At 36.6% G+C, this 26829-nt stretch overlaps 1 protein-coding gene across 3 annotated transcripts in view; it reads left to right on the forward strand.

Annotated features, from left to right (window-relative positions):
* The window catches only part of HELZ (helicase with zinc finger), a 74775-nt gene that overhangs the window by 24871 nt on the left and 23075 nt on the right, over nt 1-26829 (forward strand). For 2 of the 3 annotated variants that reach the window (XM_026860893.1, XM_026860895.1), the window contains exons 12-20: nt 5019-5149; nt 7596-7775; nt 8307-8411; nt 15246-15424; nt 17012-17130; nt 18932-19077; nt 21569-21716; nt 24633-24816; nt 25762-25990. In XM_026860893.1, coding sequence (XP_026716694.1) covers nt 5019-5149; nt 7596-7775; nt 8307-8411; nt 15246-15424; nt 17012-17130; nt 18932-19077; nt 21569-21716; nt 24633-24816; nt 25762-25990 — 1421 coding nt within the window. The remainder of the gene's footprint in view (nt 1-5018; nt 5150-7595; nt 7776-8306; nt 8412-15245; nt 15425-17011; nt 17131-18931; nt 19078-21568; nt 21717-24632; nt 24817-25761; nt 25991-26829) is intronic. The other variant, XM_026860894.1, reaches the window with a different exon arrangement.

Here is a 26829-nt window from a genome sequence, read left to right on the forward strand (position 1 = left end):
TGTCTTCAGTGGAGTTAGTAGTCCCTATGTGATTCTTTAACAAAATTGCTTTTATTTCTGTAGGTTTTGGATGTTAGGTGGTTTGCTTCCTTTCCTCTTCAATAATTAATCTCAAACTTGCTGATCACTTGTTTGCCTGTTGTTCTGGCTTAACTATAATAAATACACAATTCTGCTTTTATCAAGTGCACCATCGATGAGGGTGAGGTGGAGTGATCTGGTGCTTTAAACCTCCTTGGCTGCTGCTCTTTTTGGTGACCAAACTAACATGCGACTGTTTTATTTTTGGAGTGGTTACTCTGTCCTTTGTCCACTTCTGTGAAACTGGCAATGGATTAACTTCCTTTCCCACTGTTTTCTTATTGTGGAATATATATTAAAGCAGGTTACGTGCCTATCCTTCACAGATGGCCTCATTCAGTTTTCTGCAACAGCAAATATAACTTTGATTCAATCCAAACTGGATTAAAACCAAAACAAATCACAAGCTGTTAAAGTGGTGAATGCAGGTAGATAATAAGAGGTATTTAATGCTAGGCACCTTGCTTGGACTCCCAGAAGGAGCTAGTACGGTGTCGCTCAGATGAACATCACAGTTTTTCTGCATTTAAATTATCATTGTTATATTGGGTGATCTTTTGCTAGCCTTGGTGTCTCTGAGAAAGGTATTTTTCCTATATCGATCAAACTGTGAGGTTGGGACCATTGCCATTTGAGTGGAAGTCTTTTGCAAACATCTGTGGGATGTGGTTGGGCAAGGAAATCTGCACTGGGTGGGGATGGGTAGGACCTGGTTACCAGGAATATGGAGAAGGCTGAAATACTCAGTGACTCTTGCCTTAGTCTTCACTGGCAAGGGCTCCAGCCACAGTGCCCAAAACACAGAAGGAAAAGGTGGGGGCTGTGAGAATGAAGAACTGTCCACTGTAGGAGAAGATAAGGTTCAAGACGATCTAAGGAACCTGAAGCTGCACAAGTCCATGGGACCTGATGAGATGCATCTGCAGGTCCCAAGGGAACTGGCAGATGAAGTGGCTCAGCCACTATCCATCATATTTAAGAAGTTGTGGTATGCCACTTGAAGTTCTTGCTGGCAGGAAAAGGGGAAATATAACCCCCATTTTTAACAAGGAAAAAAAAGGAAGACCTGAGGAACTACAGGTCTGTCAGTCTCACCTCTGTGCATGGCAAGATCATGGAGCGGATCGACCTGGAAACTCTCCTGGGGCACATGGAAAATAAGGAGGTGATTGGTGACAGCGAGCATGGGTCTACTAAGGGCAAGTCGTGCCTGACAGACTTGGTGGCCTTCTGTGATGGGGTTACAGTGTTGGTGGACAAGGGAAGAGCAACTGATGTCATCTACCTGGGCTGGTGCAAAGCACATGACACTGTCCTGCATGACATCCTTGTCTAAATTTGAGACATGGATGGACCACTCGGTGGAGAAGGAACTGCCTGGGTGGTCACACACAAAGAGCTGAAGTCAATGGCTTGGTGTCTGAGTAAAGAGCAGTGATGAGTGTGTTCCTCAGGGGTCAGTACTGGGACTAGAGCTGTTTAACACCTTTGTTGGTGACATGGACAGTGGCACTGAGCGCACCCGCAGCACGTTCACTGACAGCACCAAGCTGTGTGGTGCGGTCGACACGCTGGAGGGAAGGGATCCCTCCAGAGGGACCTGGACAGGCTGGAGAGGTGGGCCCCTGTGAACCTCATGAAGTTTCGACAAGACCAAGTGCAAGGTGCTGCACGTGGGTTGGGGCAATCCCAAGCACAGATCCAGGCTGGACGAGGAGTGGATTGAGAGCAGCCCTGTGGAGAAGGACTTGGGTATTACTGGATGGAAAACTTACTGTGAGCCAGCAACGTGTGCTTGCAGCTCAGAAAGCCACCTGTGTGTTGGGCTGCACCCAGAGCAGTGCGGGCAGCAGGGCGAGGGGGGGGATTCTCCCCCTCTGCTCTTGTTAGACCCCCCTGCAGTGCTGTGTCCAGCTCTGGGGCCCCCAGCGTAAGACAGACAAGAACCTGTTGGAGCGGGTCCAGAGGAGGCCACAAAGATGCTCAGGGGGCTGGAGCCCCCCCCTGTGAGGACAGGCTGAGAGTTGGGGGGTTCAGCTGGAGAAGAGAGGGCTCTGGGGAGACCTTAGAGCGGCCCCCCAGGGCTGAAAGGGGCTGCGGGAAAGGGAGAGGGACTCTGGATCAGGGGGTGTGGGGATAGGACAAGGGGTAACGGTTTTAAACTGACAGAGGGGAGATTTAGATGAGATCTAAGGTAGAAATTCTTCCCTGTGAGGGGGTGAGGCCCTGGCACAGGCTGCCCAGAGAAGCTGTGGCTGCCCCCTCCCTGGCAGGGTTCAAGGCCGGGTTGGACGGGGCTTTGGGCAACCTGGGCTGGTGGAAGGTGGCCCTGCCCGGGGCACGGGGGTTGAAACTAGATGATCTTTAAGGTCCTTTCCAACCCAAACCATTCTACAATTCTGTGATTCTCCAGAGCTCTGGAAGGAAGCTTGAGGTCCTCTTCAGGCAGGATGAGCTGTCACTGTCATTCTTGACAAGTGCTAAACCACACTGCTCTGAAGACCGGAGTATTTACTGAGGTAGTAGATAGGAATAAACTATGCAGAACAATGGTGAAAAATTCTCTTAAATGTTCATGTTTCCTATTTAGAAAAATTTTTCCTCGCAGTTACAATCACTTCAGTGAACTCCATGCTTAACATTGTACAGATTTGTTACTGCCCTTTTCTTCAGTTATGGTTATACATCTTGCTGTAAAATGTGATAGTCAAGTTGAATACTTAATGTCTTCATATCTGCCAGAGAGTGAAAGTTAATGGCTACATTCTGCACTGATATAAGCAAACGTTTATTTACAGGAAAGCTATCGCTGATTTTACATGCTGCATAATAATATGAACGGTGTAATATTTAAATATACTAGAAAAAAAGAAAATGCTAAAGGCTGTGTTTTGCAAATCCTTCTGAAGGAGATGATCTTCAAGTAGTAAACGTTACTGGTGTACAAGAGGGTTTTCAGGGTTTTTCACAGGTGTGATCCCTATGGTAGGAAGTGAGTTTGTGGGCAGATAAAGCAGTGTCAGGTCCAGCAAGTAGTTAAATCTAGAAGGCTAAATGTTTCTACCATGGGAGGAATTCATTAGGAAAGTTTATATGGCTTTGAATAAGGCTGTCATGTTTAGAGTAGTGATTGCTTTTCTGACATTTTCCCCTCCCCAAGTTTGCTGTCTGATTTTGGTAACCATAGGGATCTTTAAACAGCAAATTGGGTTTTGTTTCTAGTATACAAGGACAACATATTTTAGCTGACAAGACTTTTAAAAGCCTTTCTATAAATTGACAGAAAATATAATTACAAAAAGATACAGTAGTATTGCTTTGCGTTGAACTTGGTTGGTGGCAATAATTATAATGAGATTAAAGCGTAATTAAGTAATAATGGACAGACTGATAGAGAATCAGTGAGTGCTAGTGGAGAAAATGAATAGATCTGAGACCAGAGTTTTGCTTAGGGCATGGGGGTACATTTAGAACGACTGTCACCTCCATGGTGTTCCTCTGGGATGACATGGGATGTGCTACTTCAGCTTTGCCCCATCTCTTCGGCCGTCTGATGGTGCTGGTGGACCAGCTTCAACCTGTATTTACTCTGTTTCTCTTTTTCTCATCTGTTTATTCATAGTACTGAACCAGCTTCTGTATGGTGGTTGTGGAAGCTATCAGTAAAGATGACCATAGAAATATTAAGTATTACTGGTATTCTTTCCAGGTAAATGAGGGGTACTTTTTCAGGTTGCAGTAATTTGGCTGGCTGTTTGTAAGCATGCTCACAGTTTGTTGTAGATCTCAGAAAGATCTTACTCTTACTTAATCACAAATGCTCATTAGAGTTGTAGCACCGTAATTACATAAATATTTAGTGAAAAGACAGCAATGCTTTGGAAAAAAACCTAAAAATGTGTCAGTCACTTGAAGATCAGCAGCTCTGGGTGTTTTTATGCTGTTTTATATTAGTGTAAATCTATGTCAAATTTTGTATGAAGACTTCTGTGTTAGATGTTAACACGTAGTTCTTTGACACAGTGCTCTCATCAGAATAACTTATGTTTGTAGAGGTTAATAACTGCCAATTTAAATATGTCTGAAAGGGAATCCGAGTGAACTGTTTGTATGAATTGTTTCCCCAGGAGCTGCTTTTATCCCGTGTTCAGATTTAGAAGGTGTTTTTCTCTTTGCTTTTTTAGCGTATGTATGTATAAACTAATTTCACTATCCATTGTTCAGTTCTGAATTTAATCAGGGATGTTAACGTGCTCTGCATTGTTGTTTCTGGCTTTGCACCAGAATTTTGTTGGCATTGTGTTTTAATGCTAGTAAATAAAAGATAAGTAATTGAGAGAACAAAAAAATGTATTGATAAGCAATTGTTAAATTACCTTTTGGAGAGTCTTAATAATTGAACATAAATGACAAGTTACATTATTCCAGACTGTTTGACTAGAAATAAATAATGTTTGGGGTTTATCTCTGCTGGTCACACATCTGATTTATGTCATCTGTTGATCCATAAAAATTTCTGGCCTGTCACTTTTTCGAGGTTGTTCTTAAAATAAGGGATGGAAGCTTATATTTGTAAAAACATTGTTTTATGACAGTAATGTTTTCCAGAAGTATTTTTTGTATTCAGAAAATAATTCCAAGAATGTTTTTCCTTTGATTTTTTTTTTTTTTTCTGAAAGTACATTGGAATCTAATTGTGAAAGTCAAACATCAAAATTACATTAGAGCAAATGCTGTATTTATCTTTGCTTCAAAACAAACAAAAAAAGGAGCAAGTTAATTTTATCGTAAATCTTTTAATTGAATGATGTTTGCTGTTTTCTTCTGAGACTCAGTAGTTTGCAGGAGGATAAAAATGTATCATATGCAGCAAAGCCTTAACGAGTGTTTTCTAAATTAGTAATTTCGGTTCACTATTTATTAATTTTGTCCTGCAGGTTGAACTTCAGTTTCAGTTAAATCGCTTACCCCTCTGTGAAATGCATTACGCCTTGGACAGGATTAAGGACAACAGTATTTTGTTTCCAGATGTCAGCATGACTCCCACCATACCCTGGAGTCCCAACAGGTACAAGAATACAAACACTTTATTATCAAAGATTGTATGGTAATGCAGTACCGAATTTCTCATAACAGATGGCTGAAATCTGCCCTAGAACAAGAAGCATGCCTTGCTCTTCATTAATGGTGAGGATGGTTCAGAGAAGGGAGTGAAACTGTTCTAAATAAAACAAGAAAAGTGATCCTCTGAGGACTAGAATCCGTTGCTTGCTTTTCCCTGTGGTTGAGCTGTGGTTTTATAGGCATTGCAGTTGTAGCTGTAGAAAACAAATCTGCTGTTGTTACTTGCTGTTCTGTTCTTCACTGAAAATATGCATGATACTTTATAGGAATGTAAATACCAGTTACAAGGAGTGTGCTGTGCAGGATCTCAAGCGTGCAGAGCACCGCTTGCAAGGAGCAATCCAACAGTACTTCCTGAGTTGGATGCAGTGAGCCCAAATTTGGACATATCACTGAGGGGATAACTTAAGAAAAGCGTCGGAATGAGTCTTGGAAGCACCACTGTTGCACTTGCAAACAGTCCTGAGATTCTTTGTATACATGTCTTACAGTTTCCTTTATGAAATTATAAACCCCTATGTTATATAAATACTTTTGAGGAACTTGAGGCTGATGCAGTTTGGCTTGAAGAGGAAACTTAAGGAAGAGAAATGTGAGGCTCAGGGAATAGGGGAGGATAAAAGAGGCGTGAGGTTTCTGTACTTAGAAACCAGGGAAATGAGAGGTATGTGGAACTGATAGCCTGTAGAGCATGTGAGTTGTGTGGTGTCTTGAAGGTGAGAATTAAGAGTGTGACTGTGATGCAATACAAATCAGAAGATAGCTCAAGGATTAGAGGGAAAGTGATCTGGCCAGAAACCTGAGACAGTGAGATAACATACGACAAAAATTACTGGAAAAATTTTAGTTTGTCTTTGGAAGTGAGGAAGAACAGAGATGATAAAAGGGTGAGAGTAGTGTTCTGGGTGAGGATGATTGCTGCATGCATCAAAGCTTTGAAAGTAAAGGCAGAAAGAAGGTTTTGCATAGCGTTATACTACAGAGCTAATGGAGGTCAGTGACAAACTGTTCGCTGCTTTAGTTAAGTTTTGAGTGAATTTTACAAGGAAATATTGTTTAAGAATAGTTTGAGCATTAGCAGTGATCTCAATAAAAAGGTAAGTCAAGTAAGCTGGAAGTTTCTCTTCTGTTTTATGTCAGGAAATCTAATTTACAGAAATTTACATATCATTGTAGTTGATGTAATTATTTCTGTAAGGTTTTATATTTTTTATATACAGAAATGATATATATATAATAGTTGTTCAGTTTAAGTCAGTGTAAAGAGTGTGGTTTTTTCCATCTGGTGGCTCGGTTTGCTATACCTTGAGAATCAGTACTTCTGACTTAAAACTGTCTTTCCCTCTGTTTTTCTTCTATTTTTGTTTTATGTCCCTATTACTTTCCTGTATTCCTTAGTCTCCTGCCAGCTTGTTGTTCACAGCTGTCTTAGAAGTTAGGAATTCAGTCAACTCCCTCTTGATTTTATTCTCTGTTGCTACTACTGAACAGAAACTTTCCCAGTCTGTACTAAGCATAGTGCTTGTACCAGAGCAGATCACATTACTAAAGTATGGCCATATGTACAGCAGTGACAGGTGTTTTTCACTATGCATGTCTACTTTTAAATCTGTCAGTGGGAATATTAAAAACTGTGTCTACAAATCTTTAACCTCTTATGCTCATTGGAATTTTTTGAAAGCATCTTCCTCTTAATGCTGGTATCACTAGCTGGTTAGAGCTAAAATCCTTTTTTTTTTTTTTAGACTGCTTTCCCATTAAAGATATGTGCCTTAATGATCTCAAAAAAAAAACCAAACCAAAACCCAAACCCAAAAAACCCCCACCCCAAACCAAAAGTAAAGAGAGGGTTTGTAGTTAATTGGTAGCCATTAGTTTTTAAATTTTTTTTTTTCATTTCATCATAGATAACTTTTACCAAGCCCTGGAGTTGTATAACTGTTAACTTTTAAAGTTGACAGTGTAAATACTGCAGGGACAAAACATAATTAATGTTACATTTTGCATAGTAATAGTAGAAAATCAGTGTATGTCTACTTGCTTTTGTTATCAGGTGATGGTGCAGCATATACTTTTTCTAAACTGTGTACTGTGCTGGTTAATTATTGTTAGGTGAGTTAATGTAAATTGAGAAGTAGTTAGATTCCTTTTGGAAAACAACAACCAACTGATTTATTGTAAATACTACCAAGTTTTTGTGACTGAAGCATGCAATTGTTTCACTAGATTTGTTGATTTGTTTCATCATGCCTCAATGACACAATCGATACAGTGGCATATAGGCTCTTTAATTTGTTGAAAGCTTTTGAAGTCTTACCTCACTTCATTTCTGACTGACGGTGGATTGTCATAGCTTCTGTTTTTAAACGCTGTTGCCTCCTTTTGTACAGACAATGGGATGAGCAGTTGGACCCTCGACTAAATGCTAAGCAGAAAGAGGCTGTTCTGGCTATCACCACTCCGCTTTCAATACAACTGCCTCCTGTTCTTATCATCGGTCCCTATGGGACAGGAAAAACGTTCACTCTGGCTCAGGCAGTCAAGCACATACTCCAACAACAGGATACTAGGTGAGATGGGGCACTATATATAGAGCGATACTTGATTAGCAGAAAAGATGTAATTTTTTACTGGAATTCAAGTGAAAGGTAGAAATATAGAATTTCCATCCAGCTTAAAAACAAACAAAACCCAAGCCATCCGTCATTGTTTTGAATGATAACGTAATTTTATAGTTTTAGCCTGTATTTTTTATTTAGAACAAAACTAATTAAAATTGACAGTATGTAGAATGACTGTGATTTGCTCGACATGAAAAGTTTTGAAGTATGTTAGAGAGTAAAAACTGTTCCTTACTTAAATTCAAGTCTAGATTAATAATCCCAAAATAGTTATTGAAAAGCTGTTTGAACTTTAAATCTTTTCAGAACTGAAGGATTTGAGTTAAAGGGCTGAACCATGCAAACTATGGTAGGTCAGTGACTAGTTTCATTAAGACAAATGTGCAGGAAGATGGCCACTGTTTCCTTTTTTTTGTATTCTACTGCTTTGAATTGTTTTCTGTTTCTTCATTGCTTTTTTATTTGCACCATTTATTCCAGCAGGATTCTCATTTGCACCCATTCTAATAGTGCTGCTGATCTCTACATAAAGGATTATTTACATCCATATGTAGAAGCAGGCAATCCCCAGGCAAGACCTCTCAGGTATTTTTTTAAGGCTTATTATGTATCTATAAAATACTATTCTTAAGAAAAGGTGTCTATAAAAAAGGTTAAAGAACTTTTAAAACATAAAAGCATATTGGCATTACCAGCAGTGCTTTTAAAAACATAGACTAAAAGGAACGTGAAACATTGTCAACATAATTTTGGGTCATTTGTTAAATAAAAATAAAGACATCCTTTTTTAAGCTTTTATTATTATATTGATAAATGTGTCTTTCCTAATGAGCAAACTTTTGATATGCTCCTCTAAAAGCTACTATGATAAAATAAAATGAACTTTAATTGTATTTTAATTCCAGAAAATTTTGACTCACACTTACAATGATAATTTGGAAACTGGGGCTACCCACCTGACTTTTTGAAGAAAAATTTTGATGTTATAGGAGCTACATATTTCGAGAATCACGTGAAAGTAGTTTGGCCTCTTCTGATAAGTCAGTTTGAAGTTGTATATGTGGTTATATGTACTTAGCGTTGGTATTTTGGGGAGATTAGGTGAGGGAAAAAAATGAAGAAGAGGTGGAAACTTTAAGAACAAAGAGGGTAAACTTGCATAGAAATAGTTGAGGAAGATTTATTTATGGGCAGAAACCCACTCCTGGGAGTATTTTGCACAATAGTCACAAAATATACTGTATACTGCTAGCTTGGTATATATATTTTAAATTATAGGCATCGTTTTCTGAATGCCGATATATGAGTTTATTCTATTACTAAGAAAATGACACTGTATGTTTACTTGCTAGCTATTAAACACCATCCCACACTTGTATTTTATGCAATGTCAGTAAAGCCATGAAGTTGTGTGAATGGGTTAGATTTACAATAGGTGTAAATTCTCTTAGGTTTGCTGGCTTTAGTTGCCATGTGATGTTTTTCAGACAGAGGATCTGGCCAAGGGAAAGAAAGTAACTTATTTTTTAAAAGTTACCTTTGATCTGGTTGTTTTTTAACACAGATCGTCTTAAGGTGATTTGTAAAGCACTTTGTGATGAAAAGCATTATGGTGTCATAATTTTGTGGTGGGAAAAATGTGTGTAATTGGCACCTTTGGGTATATTGAAGTGTGATTTAACAGAGCAAGGAGTTACATACAGTTTTATTGTGGTTGCTAGGCTTTTGCTACCTTTTATGTGCTGTATTCAACTATATAGTACAGTCTCAGGAATACTTATACAAAATACACATAAACAAAAGTGGCGCTTTTCTTACAGTTAAAATATATATACATCTTTGCCAAGAAAATTACAGCACATAATTTACAAGTCAATGAATGTTTGAATTCGATTATAATTGTCATAGTATTTGTTAGGAAGTCTTCAAAAAGTGCTGCTGTAGATTGTGTGATGTTTTTCAAATAGTCACGATACCTCTGTAAAAAGCTAAAGTTTTAGAAAATGGAGGCACCTCTGGACTTGTGTGTATATAATTATGGATCCAGAAGTATTTATGTTTTGGAATAAAAAATATTACATGTAATTGAGAAGCATTATGTTGTTTGAAAGCTTAACTGCATGTCAACTTGATCTGGCAGGAGTTAACAGGTCAGTTTATCTGAATTGAAAGCTAGAGCTATGTGAGACTCCTAGCATAAAATTAAATATGGATCTGTTACTTTTCTTATTGACTGTTGTCAAGATATATTTTCAAATTAAAATCGCTACTGTTAGTTTAAGCAGGGTGCTCTGAGGCTCTTGCGGTATTTTAAGGGAAACATCAAGTGGAGCAGAAGCAGTTAATTATCAAAGCTGGGTGTGCTACTTGCAGAGTTTGTGTTTCTAGATGGCTGAACAGTTTGCTTTAGATTTTTTTTTTTTTCCTTTATTTACTCTACAAGGGATGAGCTGGCTAAATAATATCCTTACTAAAAATGTTACCACAGCTTAGTGGGGAGCACCATAATATTTATGTTGTTTTTAAAGAAGAAAAGCTTAATTATTTAACATTGACTGAGTACTGAGAACTGTATAAATATTTCTGTAAATTTCTGTGGGTTAGACGTATGCTAAATAAATTATTGTGTCGGTGATGTGACATAAAGTTTGAAGCCTAGAGTTTGGGGTTTTTTGTTTAAATATCATGTTATAAATTCATGGGTTTTCCTACCAAAATAACTATCTGTGCCCTTTGCAAAATGCAAAGTCAGAATGAACACTGAGAATTTATGTTGAGTCTAAGTTCTGCACCTAAATAAAATACCAATGAGGCCTGAAGGCTAAATTCCCATAGTCCTAATGCCCATAAACAAATTCATACCTGGTAAAAAAAAATGCCCCTGGGTGTGATTAGATGATTCAGATGTATTAGGGGCACGCTTCAAAACCTCTTACTGAAGAAACTTGTCAGTGAAACAATTTTGTTATACTTATGTAAATGAATGCAGAAGTGTTTCTGAAAGAAAAAAAAACCCCAACCCTAACCTACGGTTATGAGGAAAAGCCTTCTGTTAGGTTCTAAGACTCTTGATTTTAAATGTGGAGAAGCAAGCACCTTTAGCCGGTGAGTCAGAGCCATTAGAGGTAGTAATTGGCTTCTAATTTGTATACCCTTTTACTCTGGGCATGTGCTTGTCTCTCTCCATCAAGTGCTAGAGGCTCCAGGAGGTAGGCTGCTGAGGTAGGCACTGTAGCTAGATACTTCAGATTGTCACGTCTCCTAAAAACTCCAGTCAAAACCTAGGAAGCAGATAGCAGCAGTTTCTCCCCATGTTTCTGGGCATACAGTGGTTGAGGTATCTACTGTTTATTACTATTATTTTACTTGCTTATTTCAAGTTTAGTTGTATTTATATGTTGGTTTTATATGTAACACTGGGGGGAAGAGGAAAGAGGTATTTATTGCTAAACATGTTATTGTTGACTGTCAGTTCAGCAGTGTCAGAAAATAAGTTGATTCTGTTTAAAATATCTCAGCGGAAACCTCTCCAGTTCATTTTTTTAAAATACTTTGATCATAAAATAGATGTGTAAGTACTGCATGTATCCTGAAACCGTGTCGCTTTAGTATGTGGCTGCTAGCTTCAGGAGATACCCAGAATATATAAATTAATTGGCTGGAGCAAAACAGAATTTGAATTAAAAAAAAACCCAAACAAACCCAAAACAAAAAACCAAGAGGTTTTAAAGGACCATTGCCTTTTTTTTCCAAATTGCCTGGACTAAAGTTCTCATACTGAAAATGGTATTAATTTACCTTATAAAATGTTAGTTTGTAAAATAAATGCCTCTTTAGCTGATCGCTTTTTTCTTGAAACTCTAGCTTCTATCTTACACCATCCTCAAAGGAAGATTAATTAAAAAAGTTAACTTTCAGGTTGTAAGACAGTTTCTTTGCGTGTTTTTTGCAGCCTAATGAACATACTTGTTCTTGAGCATGAGCTTCTGTTTGGAGGTGGATCAAAAGATGGAAGAGGGAAATCAGGTGCTTTTAAAGCTTTCTGTAGGCTTCTTGGGACTACTTAGATTTATTTTTTTTCCATGGTATTTTATCAGAGGCATGAAATGAGACTTTCTCTAAGCTTCTGTGTTCTTTTTACTTGAGGGACTTCAGGTGAGAAGTAACTGCACAGAATCTGAGGAGCTGGGATTGCATTTTATCTAAGAAGAATTCTTTGGAGCACAGCCTGAAGGGGGAGAATCCTGGCCTTTTTATCAAGAACTGGGAAGTGTAGGGGTTTTCCAGTTCAGAACAGGGAAAATAAGTTTTGAAGAACTTAAATTTAGTCCCCATTCATTTTGTAAGGAGTCATGAGAAGTAGAAGACACTTCTGTAGGACAGGAGTGCAAATGAAACTCTCTTTAGCCTCCCTCAGAGGTTCTGACTCTAGATTCCTGCCTTACTATTAGAAGTATATTTGAAGTGATTTAGAAGCCTGAAACATGAACAAGGAAATTATTGTGAATCTTAATTACTGATACGAATTCACTACTTTTGCAAGTAGTCTATTGTACAAATTGATACTTTGATGGAACTTTATCAATGGAAGCCAAACATTGAAGATTAGGAAATACTCCATTTGACTAACATTTAATAGAAGTATTTGGGCAAATTTATTTTTTGATGTAATGGCTGGAAAGTTTATGGAAACATAGACAAGGTTAGCTGATGCTTAGTTCCGTTTTTTGGCGCATTGGCTAGAGGTCCACAGAAATTAAGGCTTTTGTTGTGGATATCCAGATGCCATATTTAGAAATAAAGGTGGTATGAATGTCCCTGTGAAATGCACAGTCTGTGCATGCTAACCCAGCATTAGTAAGTGCAGTGCATATATTCAGTGCTTTTGTTTGTAGAAGATTGAGTCCCTAATCTATAATCTTCTGGGATTTCTATTTCAGTGTGGTTCTCTATGTATTTGCCTGTGGTTTGAGTAAACTTTAGCCTTCAAGATTTTAATTTCTCCAGAATTAGTCTTGCTGTGAGGCTCATGATGTGATGTGAGCCATGGCCAGGTTTTGGGTTTGTAACTGCAGTTTTTGCTCATCTTTGTACCTATAGCTGCACAGTAGTAGAATGTGTTGCAGGTACTGATGAATGTTTTGCTTAGTAATTGCCCGACTCTGCTGACATTCAGGTACGTTGCTTATGCAGGTATTAAGATTAGAAGGTTAGTTGCTTGTTTAATCAGAAGCAGGGCGAAATGTTATGATTTGTGTTAAACTGGTAAAACCCATTTTTGTAATGGCTTCCTCTAACTTTCAGAAAAAAACCCCACCCTAATAATGAAATTACAGGAGATGTTATTACCCCAAATTGCACCTGAGAAAGAAATCCCTTGTTCAGTGTGGCTTACTTATATCACGACATTTTTGAAGTAGTCACATCTGTCAGGTGTTTTTATGCCAGTGGTGAATAACAGCTCTGGGATACCTTTTTGATCTCACATCAAAATAAAAGAAATTAATGGGTAAGCAGCAATGCAGTTTGAAATGCTGTCAGCCAATCTGTGAGTCACACATAGTTGAATTTTTGTAATAAAAGACAGTGCATGGTATAATAATGTCTAATAACCATAATATTTTGCATTTCAATAGCACCTTTCATCTAAGAATCTCAAAGTGCTTTACAAACATAAATTCACAATAAACTCATTAATCCTCACAGTTCTCCTGTGAGATGCTAGGTAAGTATTACCCTCAGTTAAGATTGAGAGACTGAATCATATGAAAGCTGACTGAACGGCTGGGATAGGTAGAGCAGGGTTATCTTGCTTCTGCTACCTTGTTCTAGCTATTAGGTCATAACTTGGTGTTGTTACATCAGTGTAATAACAGCTTGTCAAATAAAGCTTATCAGTTCGGCTGATAAGAAATAAATATATTGGGGTAACATTAGGAGATTCGTGTTCTGAGACTGACTCAGGAGTGCGTTGTTTGCTCTGTACTGAACCCGGCCATGACTGGAGTTACCTTTGGTCATGAAGTGTCAATTTTGGTTGGCTGTGTTGTCAAATTAAAAAGCCATTCAGAGTACTGCAGTGCCTTTACACTTCTTTGCATTTAATTTTGTCCAAACGGGACATTGTATTTTCACAAACCAAATTTATTATAATAAACCTAATAATTGTTCTTCTCACATTATATGGAACTGAGCTTTAATTTTTAAATGTGGGTGGACATGTGAGATCCAAATTTCAGCCAGTGCAATCATGTTTTTGTACTTTGGGGCATAATTATACTTTTCCAAATACTTGTAATGATTTGGGATTTGTAGTAAGGATGCAGGAGAAAATAAATAATAAATAAATAAACCAAACAGCATTAAATTACGTATTTAGAACTGAAATTAGTTTAAATCATTTAATCTTCATTGCCTTGGAAATAAATCAAAATAACTTTAATTCTAAATATTAATAGCTGTACAAGAGTTTCCTGTAGTGTAAAGGTTCCACTTTAGATTCACAGTTCTTACTTGATACAGATGATATTTTTGAGGAACACCCCATAGAGAAGCCCTTTGACATCTTTATCCAGATCCACAGCTGATGTGCTTTGGTAATTATTTATATACCTCTGTGGAGTTACTGGTACTCTGATTTCTGGGGCGTAGTCTTTGTGTCTTCCTTGTTCCTCTTCCATATAGCTAGACTGGCTGTAACATTTCATCACTTTTTAAGAAAAATTCATCATTGATCTCATGATATGGTGATTAAAATTATAGCGTGTCATGGAAAGATATTAGAAGTTCCAGTGCTTTGCGGACAGTCTCCTCGTATTTTAGACTCTAGCCATCCTTTTTGGCACTGTTTTCTCGTTCTTCTATACAGTGTATCATAATTATGGTCCTGCATGATAAAAAGATTAATAAACTTCCTGTTTGGATCTTAAAACTCAGAAGACATACAGTGTGTGTAAAAGGAAGTATAGGATTTTATTAACATCTTTTGAAATTTTTTTTTTAAAGATCCTATGGCTGCATTTGATGAAATGTGCAGACCATTGCAGCTCTGTCAGTTCCAAGACTATGGGCTATATTTATATTTCAGCTGAGGAAATATTTCTTTGAAATGCTCTTACTGATATTTTAAAACTAAATAGACATTGATGTGAGGATTGAGAACTTAAATGTATGAAGAATTTCCATATGTGAATTACTCTTTGGTAACTGTTCATGTATGTAGTATTGCACTGCAGCAAATAATGGAAGGTAAATTCAAGACATTTTAGCATATTTTAGCATGTAATTCTGCATAGTTGTGATGTTCTGCTTCGTGAAGATTACATTTATTTACCAGAAAACAGAATATTGGCATTTGAAATATTAGGCTGACACTGTGTTCAAACTATATGGAAAATAATCCCCCTTTTTCCTTTCTAGGGTATATTTCAGAAATCGCTGGGTAAAGACTGTCCACCCAGTTGTGCATCAGTACTGTTTGATTTCAAGCACACATTCCACCTTTCAGATGCCACAGAAAGAAGACATTCTTAAGCAACGAGTAGTAGTTGTTACTTTAAATACATCACAGTATCTATGTCAACTGGATCTTGAACCAGGTAAAATAATTTCTAAACAAGAAGTGTCCATGCTGGAGAACTATCTTCCTCTTAACAGTGTCAGTTACTTACCCAATGCTTTGAACTGTTAAAAAATAAACAATGATTATCTAAAAAGGGTCTTACCATTTTTTTTAATGAATAAATGTTTATTACAAAGCTATAAACTGCTGGCATTTAAATTAAACTTTTGCTTATTTTATTTTTTTCCTTACTGAAAAAAAATTAAAGAAACAATACTATCTATGATCTGTGTCTTTCTGAGATCCAAGAGGGAAAATTCTGTTTGAGATTCTGTCTTTGAATATTGTGCTCATTAAGGTCATTACTCAGTGGAGCATGTAAGCATAAATACACGCAGAGAGCTTTTTTTCTTGTTTTGTAAATTGTTTAGCTTTGCAAACAACTCCCACACGTACAAGCCCATGCTATGTTAACGTGATACTTCTAGAGTTGTTTTCTAAACTGAAATATATTAGACTGATTTTTGGGGGGCAGAGCCTGCTTGGGTTTTACTGTTCTCTTGATCTACAAATTAAATTCATCTGCTTTTTGGAGAATGTGGAATTTCTTTACAGAAGTTGTTACAGTTAGTTTTTTATGACTGTGTTTAGGCATTTGTTGCAAAAGAGAAACCTAATATGGAGTTTATGGTGAATATTTTCAGATCTTTACATGGAAGTAACTGCTTTGTTTGGCAATGAGCTTTGTACAGTCATGCTATAGTAATGTGTGTGCAGCTGTATGTAATTCGTGTTTTCCAAAGAAAATTGCTACATTTTTATGTATATAGTCTTAACTGGATGATACACTGAGTCCTCTAATGCTTTGTTTTAAAATTTAATATATATCAATGTATGAAAGCACTTCTATATCTATGCTGAATTTACATTTCATAAAATCTGAGTCTACTGTGGCACAGGTTGTGTTTTTTTTTTTTTCAAGTGCTTGTTATCCAGTGCATAGATTCCCACCCACCCAACAAACCTCTTGGTCCAATATTATCATATTGAATTTAAATTTTCCTTCAACTTCTGTTCCTTTTTTCCCCCTAACATTCCTTAAAGCCCATAACCAGCAAAGAGCTCAGGTATGTGTGCAATTTTAATGGGAAATTTAGTATATAAAATAGTTAATAGGACTCAAGTACATGAGGAAGTCCTTTTCATTCTCATTGTCCAAAGCCTCATGGTGATGAAAAGGCTTTCAGATTTGAGAAACCTACAGAGGGAGGTCTGCCAAGAGACATTTCCTCCTGGAATAAGGAGAGCTCAGATGAGACACTTGTTTAACTTCACATATATCAGAAGAAAGAGGCAGATCTGTGGGCTGTTGCTAATGTCACTGGCAATCAGTTGACCACTGTTGGTCATTCTAATGGGTTTGAAAATTGTTTTTGTGGTTTCTAGTAGTTGCTAGAAATTAATTTGTACAAGCCATATTGATTTTCTTCTAATTTTGTTAGTATCAGAATACAGAACTTTCAGTACAACTACTTGATTTTATCATGTTTCATTTTGATTTTATCATGTTTCAGCGTTGATTTTTATCATGTTTCATTTCTTTGGTGATGTCTCTGTTTTACAGGTTTTTTTACACACATTCTGTTAGATGAAGCTGCGCAAGCTATGGAGTGTGAAACTATTATGCCTCTAGCATTAGCTAATAAAAACACAAGAATTGTCTTGGCTGGAGACCATATGCAGGTAAGAGCTATGGAATTTTTGAATGTAAAGTACATACATATAATATTTGTGTTTCTATATTTATTTGCTCCAAATGTCTGTGGTATGTGAGTACCTCACAACCTCTAACAGATTCACAGTATTTCTGCTGGGTATATACTGTTGTCTCCATTTTATAGTAAGGGAATTGACACAAAAAATGTGTGAGTTGTCTAAGGTTACAAAGGAAATCTGTGATAGAACAGACTTGGGCCTGCCTGCCCAACCACTGAGCTATATGCAAGTAAAATTTCATTTTAAAGAGGGAGATGCATAAATTGTATTGGTCATGCAATAGATGGGGAAGCCGAGGGAAATTCAAGGGATGTTGTTTGCATGAGATGTGGGGTTAGTTATTATTACAGTCAGGGTAGGAGTTTCTCCTAATTTTTACGATTGGTGTTCCCTCTTGATTTTTTTGAAAGAATTGAAGAATATGTAGAATATTTATTATGATTTAGATAACTTTTTTTTTTTTTTAATAGAAGCATCATAATCTGGTGAGGATTTGCACAAGAAATAGGGAACTGAAACTAAGCAGTGCCTTCATGTTACTGTGATGTGCCTAGGAATTGCTTGGTTTAAAGAGTTTAAAACACTGATTATGCATGTCATTTTGCAGCCTGTAGGCATGAGAAAGCATGCTTGGAAAAGTCATCTTGACTTGCTTTGCTGATTTAGGCCAGATTTATTTGTTTTCATAGATTTGCCTTTAATTCTCTTGACATGTCACAATAACAGCAGAGTGGATGTTTGCTTTGGTAAAGTAATAGAGTAGTGTTGCCACCTCTGACTTAATACTACCACATCATTTCAAGTCACAGTAACAGTAATCCCAAGGACTCAGTGCTTTTAAAATACAGATCTGAAAAGTGCTTTCTAAGAGACTGGAATTCTTGCCACTTCAGGCTAGATGCCATCAGCCCAGCTGGATGGCTGGAGTCTTGTCTTGGCCTGTGTGTCCCAGGCTACATGTGTAAAGAGCTGTTCCATAGCTCAGGTTCTTACAGAAGTTACTCTGAGGCATCCAATATTTAAATTTCAAGAAATAATATTTATTGGAAGTGAAGCTCAAACTCAGAATCTGAATCATGCGTATGCAGAATGACCAAGTAGATTGGCTTAATTTCTACATTTTAAAATTTTATTTTAAAAATCTTTTTTCATTGTCCTTGGTTCTGTTTTTCCTGCTGTAATAGATGGTGTTTGTTAAACAAGCCCAGTAGTAGTTTAGTGTAGTAGTAACTGGGCTGCTTGGGTTTTAGATTTTTTTTATTTCTTTCTATTTAAATTTTTAAAATTGTGTTACAAATTTTTATATTTTCCAATCTGTACTATTTGTTGTAGTAACTTAATTGTAAAGCGATTGTAAGAGTAGTGGTATAATGTCATTCAAAACACAGTGTTTGGGGTTGTTTGGGTGTTTTGGTTGTTGTTTGTGGGTGGTTTTGGTTTTTTGTTTTGGTCAAACAGCTCTCTGCTTGGAGTTACTCATCTGTGCAAGCCACAAAAAAAAAATCTTAGATAAAAGGGTTCTTCTCTCCTCTTTACATAGTTACTTAATGTTTTATTGTTCCTTTAAGAGCATGCTGGTCTTTTGTCACTTTTACAGTAGGAATGGGCATTTCTGTGGAGTAGCCATGGTGTAAGTCTTCCCACTGTGAAGGTACAGTAAAAGTAAGGTTTTGTTTTTGTTTTGATGCAAAATACTTATGTTGGGAGCACGAAATTCCAAGTCCACATGTTTAGTTACGTTTTCTTTGTATGTGTGTGTCTATTACAGCTCAGTCCTTTTGTCTACAGTGAATTTGCCAGGGAAAGAAACCTTCATGTTTCATTGCTTGATCGGCTCTATGAGCACTACCCTGCAGAATTTCCATGCAGGATCTTGCTGTGTGAGAACTATCGCTCCCATGAAGCTATCATCAAGTAGGTGTGAACTTTTTCACTGTATCATGTGTTTCTTTCACTGGTGTGAGTGAACGAAATGACTCTTGAGCCAAGCACAGCTGAATGAAGAGAGAAGCATTCCATGTTTCTGTAATGACATCTCAGTTGTTTCAAAGTCAATTAGTAGAGCAATTCTTTGTTACTAGGTTGAAATTTGGTCTCCTAGAACAGACACGAGGGGTTCGATTAGCTCTATTACAGACCCCTCATTCAGCTGGAGATGCTTTGGCTGGCACACTAAGCCAGAGAAGACCTAACTTTCCCTTTTTAACTGTTATGCAGTATACTTTATAGGGTCTGTGTTTCTCTGAACTGTTTCAGAATTTTAGAATTAGTGGGGTGCATTATCTTGGAATGGTAAGCTATGTGCAATGTAAGGAACATTCAGATACACAACTATGGATAGAAAAAAATAGGTCAAATTTTGGGCACATTTCTGTTGTCCTCTTTTTTTACTGCTTTCAGGACACATTAATCAGTGGGTTTGCATTTTTATGCTATGATAAACTAATGGCTGCCAGTGTAGTGAGCTCATCCATGAGTTGTGCTAGAAAGAATAAGTGCAATCATGGGGAAAAATGCTAAAGTTTAAATTCTGGCTTAAATATGTACTGAGGAATATTATGTTGGTATCTAGTCACACTAATTAGGTTATCACTGTGTTCAAAGCAAAAGCAGAAGTATTTAAGTGCACTGGGAATCAAAAGTGAGAATGTAACATAGCTTGTTCTGTCTTCATTTTATGGACTTTGTAATTATACACTGAGTGATGCTAAGTTTTTTTACACATTTCTTGAAATTTTGAGTTTGAAATAAGAGAGAATCTGAAAAGAAAGGGATTGTTTCAGCTTTTGGTTAGAGATCACTTGCAAGAAATGTGTCTCAGATCATGAAAATTCACTTCAATAGTTGGAGTTCAGACAGTGAAGTCTTAGAAAGATCTACTGTGTTGAATGCTGAGGTAAGGATTGCAGAAATACCAGTGGGCTAGTTGGCTGTCTAGTGGGAGGCCAGTGTGCCTAATTCCACTAGAAATTATCACTTTGTGAAGGGAAGCCTGCTAAATACTCTGACGGTGGTCCCTTTAGGAGATTGTCTCAAGTCTACTTTTTTTTTTTTTTTTTTTTAATACGGTGGAATTCCCCCTGACAAATGGGACCATGGCACTTAAGACAGAAGGAAGTGTAGGAAGATGGGTCATGGTGGGCTCATTAATCACACCTACCTAACTGAAGTTAAGAGACCGAAAGAATTGAAGGGAAGAACAAGCCGTTAGTGCAGCCTGACTTTGGAGCAGTAATTGGAAAAAAACAGTCCTTGTAGAAAGGGTGTTTTATTGTTTAATGAGAACTCATTACTAAGAATTAATTTGCAGAAGAAATAAATAAATAAATTAATTAAATTAATCTGCTCTTTGGCAGCAGTGGACTGCTGCAACTCAGTCCACAGAAGAGTTTCATATTCCTCAGGATTGTCCAGCGTTAACCAGTTCTGGTCAGCAGTGGGCTGCAGTTGTTTGACGATTTGGTAGCAGACTAGTCTCTTTGGCTTTTCTGTGACCAGTTATTTACATCTTAAACTATGATGGTTGGAAACCTGGAAGAACTCGCTGGGCCCACGGACTGCAGTCTCCTGCTTTTGTTGTTGTCTTCATGTCAGGCTGCATTCATGTTACTGCATCCACAGAGCTGTATCCAAAGAACATTAAAGTTGGAGGATGAGCATTCAGAAGTTAAATTATACTAGAATTCACTAATTAATGAAAGCCAGTACATTAGTTTAGCTCTGTTGTGCATGCAGTAGTACTCCCTATAGTAATCTGCAGGCTCTTCTTGCTGGCTTTTTGTCTTGTTCCATTCGATTTGCCTTCTTTCCTCCTACTTCTCACCACGGAAGTAGTTCTTGCCTGATTTCTTTTTCAGTCAGCCAGCTTCTGCATGGCTGCTGCCAGCAGAGGAAGTATGTTCTGGTTGTGTTTCTGATGACTAGCAACATAGACTGGTCTGGAGTAGATGTCACAGAGGAAAAGCTCGCTTGAAAGCTGTACGCTTGGCCTGCAGTGTGCTCCTGAAACCTTTAGTACATTTACCTTGCAGTTAAGAGTTGCTGAATGTAGTAAGCCCATCGTCCAGTCAGCCTGGGGAATAACCATTTCAAACAGTAAGTGTTCCTTTTGCCCAGTTTCAAGCCATCAGAATTTCTGAGTGAAACATTAGTGAGGCTGTTCATAACTTTGTCAAGCTTCAGATTAGAAGAAAATACTGCCTTTGTAGAAAAAAATGTTGGTAAAGCATATTTTTACTACCTTCTGCTCCATCTGTAGTATTGAAGTACCAGTTCAGAGAAATCACTTGAAGATGCCAATTAGCAATCAGTGGTTCTGTTTTCCTTCTGAAGTATTTTGTGTTTGCATATTTTATCAGTGAGCTCATATGTGGACTCCACATTTTATTGTTTTGCCTTGTTACAGTTATACATCTGAACTTTTCTATGAAGGCAAATTGATGGCAAGTGGAAAGCAGCCAGCACACAAAGACTTCTACCCTTTGACTTTCTTCACAGCACGTGGAGAAGATGTGCAAGAAAAAAATAGTACAGCTTTTTACAATAATGCAGAGGTAACTCTTCCTTGGCTTTATTCTTGATTGTTTTCTTAAAGCCCAACTCTCCCCAAATTTATTGGTTTATGCTCAGTGTAGGTGGAAGATGTAAATTGTCCTCTACTAGGAGAAGGGAACATGGAGTTTGCTAAACATGAGGTAGTGGACATTGCAATTGTAGTAAACATTTCTACTAATTTATCTTTTTTTTTTTCTTTGCAAATTGCAAGCTGCATACAGTTCTTTCAAGCTCATTCTTCAGAATCTCTTTCCTGATCTTTTTTGTGACATTCTGATGGATGTATCTTAGCAACTGAGCGTAACTGCAATTTGAAGTAAAACTTAGATATCTGTGACTGTTGTAGAAATGTTCCCACTCAGATAAGAGTCCTCTGGAGTAACGTTTCATATTAGCTGTAATATGTTTAGGATCAGTGTCATTAATCATGTGCAGATGAGATTTTTTTTTTTAAGGTGAGAACTTATTCTGAAAATGTTTGTTTCACATCGATTCATTTGTATTCTTCAAAATTACTTTCATTTTCATTTCTTTCCTTGAGTTAAAAAAACCAAACCCAACCCATTTTCATTTCTTTCCTTGAGTTAAAAAACCAACCAAACCAGACAACACCCAAACACATGCACCCTCCTCCCCTGAGTTGGTAATACTTTTCATAGTGGAAAATGCCCTTTTCCAGTCATCTCAAGTTAGAGGAGCGTTGACCCGAGTTCTTTTTTTCCCCACCAAAAAAATGTCTTAAGAAATGTCTTTGACATTTAAAGAAAAATGAAGAAGTATCACTAATTTTCTTAAACTTAGGAGGAATTTTAACTGAAGTTAGGTTGCAGAATAGCAGCAGTGTTTGGCACAAAGCACTGCAGAGCTGTCTGTTTCCCTTTGTTGGTGATGGTGCAGTTCTCCTGATGCACAATTTTTAACCTTTTTGTTGTTACTGTGCTGCACTTGTTATGTATTCTGTGATGTATTAAAATACCTGCTTAAATAAGCAGCTCCAGTGACTTCTGAAAAGAAACTGAAAAAAAACTGAAGGCACCTGACTACTTCCATTAATCTACTTGGATTGCTTTGCCATTTAAAAAAAAAAAGTTGCAAAAACCTAAAAATATCTTCAGTGGCCAAGTAATTGTCTGAAGATTGTGAGTCATTAATAGCTACAGGCAGAAATGAAGGACAACAGCTGCTTAAACACCAACATGAAAAACTGAAATTCAGATCATGGGGGAGATTTTTGCTGTTTGACCCTTAATGGACATTTGCGTTGGGGTATTTTATGGTTCATTGGTGCCTCTATTAAGTATTAATCTGGAAAATACACTTTCCCTTTTTGGTCTTAATGCTAAAATTTCCTTCTGTGGTGTTAATTCTAAATACATATCCAGAAGCTATATGCTTTTAGAGAAGCTTGCCAAAATACCTGCAAAAGATCATTAAATTTGTGCTATGGTTTTTATAGATATCAAAGTTTATTCTAATATCCTTTCTCAGTAGAACTAGCTTTTAAGTACAAGAATTTATGTTGCAAAAAGGTATATGCAGGACATGTTCAAAAACAGTAACATATTTTCACTGCCCTCTCAAAATCTGAAATTAAAAAATAAATTATTGTGACTTCTAAAGGATTAAGAGATTTTTTTTTGCTTTATTAGTTTCCTCCTGATTTTTTTTTTAAATTCCTGAGTTTTTCAATAAACTGTCCCAGCTTACATCAAGTTTTAAAAAATAAATACTTAGAATGTGTGTCATATAATCAGATCTTAGATACTAGGAAGTCAGCATAAAACAACAGACTTTTATAGCAGTTATGAACTACTGTGCTTTATGCTATTGCACATATACGTTGTCATTTATATAACTTCTCGTGTGCCTGAAATGTCCATAAAAGTCCCTAGAATTCCCACTTACTGATTTGCAGAAGAGATAATATAAAAGCGAAGAGCATTAAATTTATTTTTAACTCTCCCTTCCCACAGCCATAGATAACTGGATGAATAGGGAAGAGAAGAAAATTAAGAATACTTGAGGTTCTTGTAGGAAAGACTCTCTGCCTCGCTTCCAGTAAGAGGCCAAGCTTGCATTTTTGATGCTGTAGGAAACCTTCATTTATCCATTATCATGCATTAAATAGCTGGATAAATATTTGTTGAATGACAAATTGACATTTAAAAAATGACATATTGAATATAAATATTAAAAAACCCCACAACAAAACCACAAAACCAAACCACAAACCTTCCATAAAGTTATTCCGAAATACCTTCTGTAGTGCAGTATCTCTATTCAGTGTGTTCAACCAGAACCTGCTATGCCTGGTGCTTTTTGACAGCAGGTTACTTTAAGCCTGTCTCCTCACAGGAGCAGGTTTTCAGTTTTTATTACTCACTAGTCTTTTCAGATAGCACACTTATTAGTATTTCATAGAGGTGAACTAGCAGTTGATGAATAATCTGAAACTCCTGATGGTGTCCTTTGGAATGGGAAGCCATTGTCCTCTGATACACATATTCTCCATATATAAAATCCAGAATAAAAAGAAGATGATCCCTATTTAGGCAGTATATTTACTTAGGAAAATTAAAGTACGATAAGAAGGGTCCTACTGCACTTGACATTTTCGTAAGAACACAAGTATGAAAATTAAGATTAAAATTTCTCAATTTGTACTTCAAAGGTGGCATTTTTGTGGGCAACCTTTTATTTCAAGATTTTAAAAAAGGCACTGTATAGTAAATACATTGGTTTAATACATGATATTTTAGAGTATTAGAATGCAATAATCTTATTGCTTCTTCAGTAAATCTGTGTAATACTGCGACATGCAAATATTTTAGAGCTTTAAAATTTGCATTCTCTTTCTGTATCAAAGAATGGTCTTCAGTGGAGCATACTTTTAAGAATTCTGACTTTCTTTCAAGGTGTTTGAAGTAGTAGAGCGTGTTGAAGAATTGAGAAGAAAATGGCCTGTTGCCTGGGGCAAATTGGATGATGGCAGTATAGGTGTCGTAACACCTTATGCTGATCAAGTGTTCAGAATTCGGGCTGAACTTCGGAAAAAAAGACTGTCTGATGTCAGTGTAGAGAGAGTACTAAATGTTCAGGGTAAGTAATAGTTATATGTCTCCAAGATATGCTAAGGAAGTGAAAAATGTAACTGGTGAGGTTAAGTAAGACTTACTAAAATAATCTTAAAATGATCAGAACAAAAGAAGAGCTGTGATAGTGTCGATAAAAACCAATGAATCAAAATGAAACTGGCAAGTATGCCGATTAGATGTTATGCCAACAATGAATACCAAAGCAATAAATTCATGGATGTGAGATTTTTCTTTTTTCAAAATCAAGTTCAAGCTCACTTCACATTTTTCACTCAATCAATTTAAAAACTGATGATTTTTTATCGTAAGGGGAAAAACAGAGTTCCAAATCAAAAATGTAACAATGCTTTAGCCTCAAAATGTTCTTTTGCATTTGTGGAATAGACTGTAAAAAGGGATCCACAAATTTAGGTATTTGTTCCTAGAATCATGTTGATAACAAGAATTTTGTGTAGGCATAGCCTGTTGCTAGGTTGCACTTTTAGTCAGTAATAAACAAAGGAAGGTAATAAAGTAACTGAGTGACAGTGAGTGGAGTGTTCTGTTTTTTCATGGCAGATATTCATATATTTGAGAAATTTTAAAGTATGAAACAAGAACTTTTTTTTTTTTAAGGTAGAATAAATAAATCCAAGATTTGTTATTGGCTGATTGGCAATGTTGTAAAGATAATTAACATTTCAGAAAGTTCTGGAGTGATTAATATCAAGATGAAAAATAAGTTTTTTAAAGAGGAAATATTCTTGTAATAGAATATGCTATTTATAGTGCATCTTCTAAAATTTTTAAATCTTATTATTCTTGCATAAAGCTCTTCATGTGAAGGGTAGCTATCAGTTCTTCAGAATATCTAGGTGTGAAATGTGGCTGGCAAGTGCAGTGGTCTGATTATGTTACGTGCAAAAATAGCTACGATTATCTCAGACATTTGTTTTTTGTTTCATTTTAGGAAAACAGTTTAGAGTTTTGTTTCTCAGCACAGTACGAACACGGCATACATGCAAACATAAGCAAACACCAATTAAGAGGAAAGAGCAGTTACTGGAGGATTCAACAGAAGACTTGGATTATGGTTTTCTGTCTAATTACAAACTTCTCAACACTGCCATTACAAGAGCACAATCCTTGGTAGCTGTGGTGGGAGATCCTATTGCTTTATGTTCCATTGGAAGATGCAGGTACTTTATATATGTTCCTTAGTTAATTTGGGCTAAGGATACTAGAAAACGTGTTTACCTATGACTGATGGATTTAATAAAATGATGGATGTTCTTTTAGGTGCCAAAAAAGACACAATTTATTTAAACTCTTAAAATAACTATAATGAAATTGAAATTCTTCACTTTTATATCCATATATAAATACCATAAAGCTTGAGAGTAATAATTGAAGATGCTTAATTTTATTTTCTAGTGGGTTTTTTTTGGTATACCTATTACAAGTTTATATATAAATAAAAATAATATATAATTTGGAGTTAAATATTGTGAATATAATCTCACAGTTGAATGTTATGGCAGTTGTATGAAGGCAGAAGGCTGTTATTTAAAATGGTCTTGAAGACCATTATTTATGTTTTTATATGTCTTCATGGCACTAGGAAAAAACTTGTCAAGACTTGGGTGAATTCACTTTTTATAGATCTAAACGAAGAAATGTGGAAAAAGCTAAGAGATGTAAACACTGAGATTAAGGATACCAAGTTCTTGTTCTTCAAAGGTTTATTTTTCAATGGAAGAGCTGAAATGTTGAGATGATCAGAGATTAAACCCTGAGGCTTATTTCTTGAAGAAAGGAAACACTGCACTGACTACATTATTAAAATAAAGCTAAAAATACGTATTAGTCAGTTGTTATATCTATGTTGTATTCTACTTTCCTGAGCAGTATTCTTCCGCTGTATGAAAATGGATGTGATTTTCAAAGATTAGAATCGAAAAACCCAAATGGAAACCAAACCTTTGTTTACTGTATTTATGAAATATAACCTGAGTTTAACCACTTAGCTGCTGGGAAC

This window comes from Athene cunicularia, assembly GCF_003259725.1.
Source record: "Athene cunicularia isolate RWA chromosome 18 unlocalized genomic scaffold, athCun1 chr18_part1, whole genome shotgun sequence".
Lineage (NCBI taxonomy): Eukaryota > Metazoa > Chordata > Aves > Strigiformes > Strigidae > Athene > Athene cunicularia.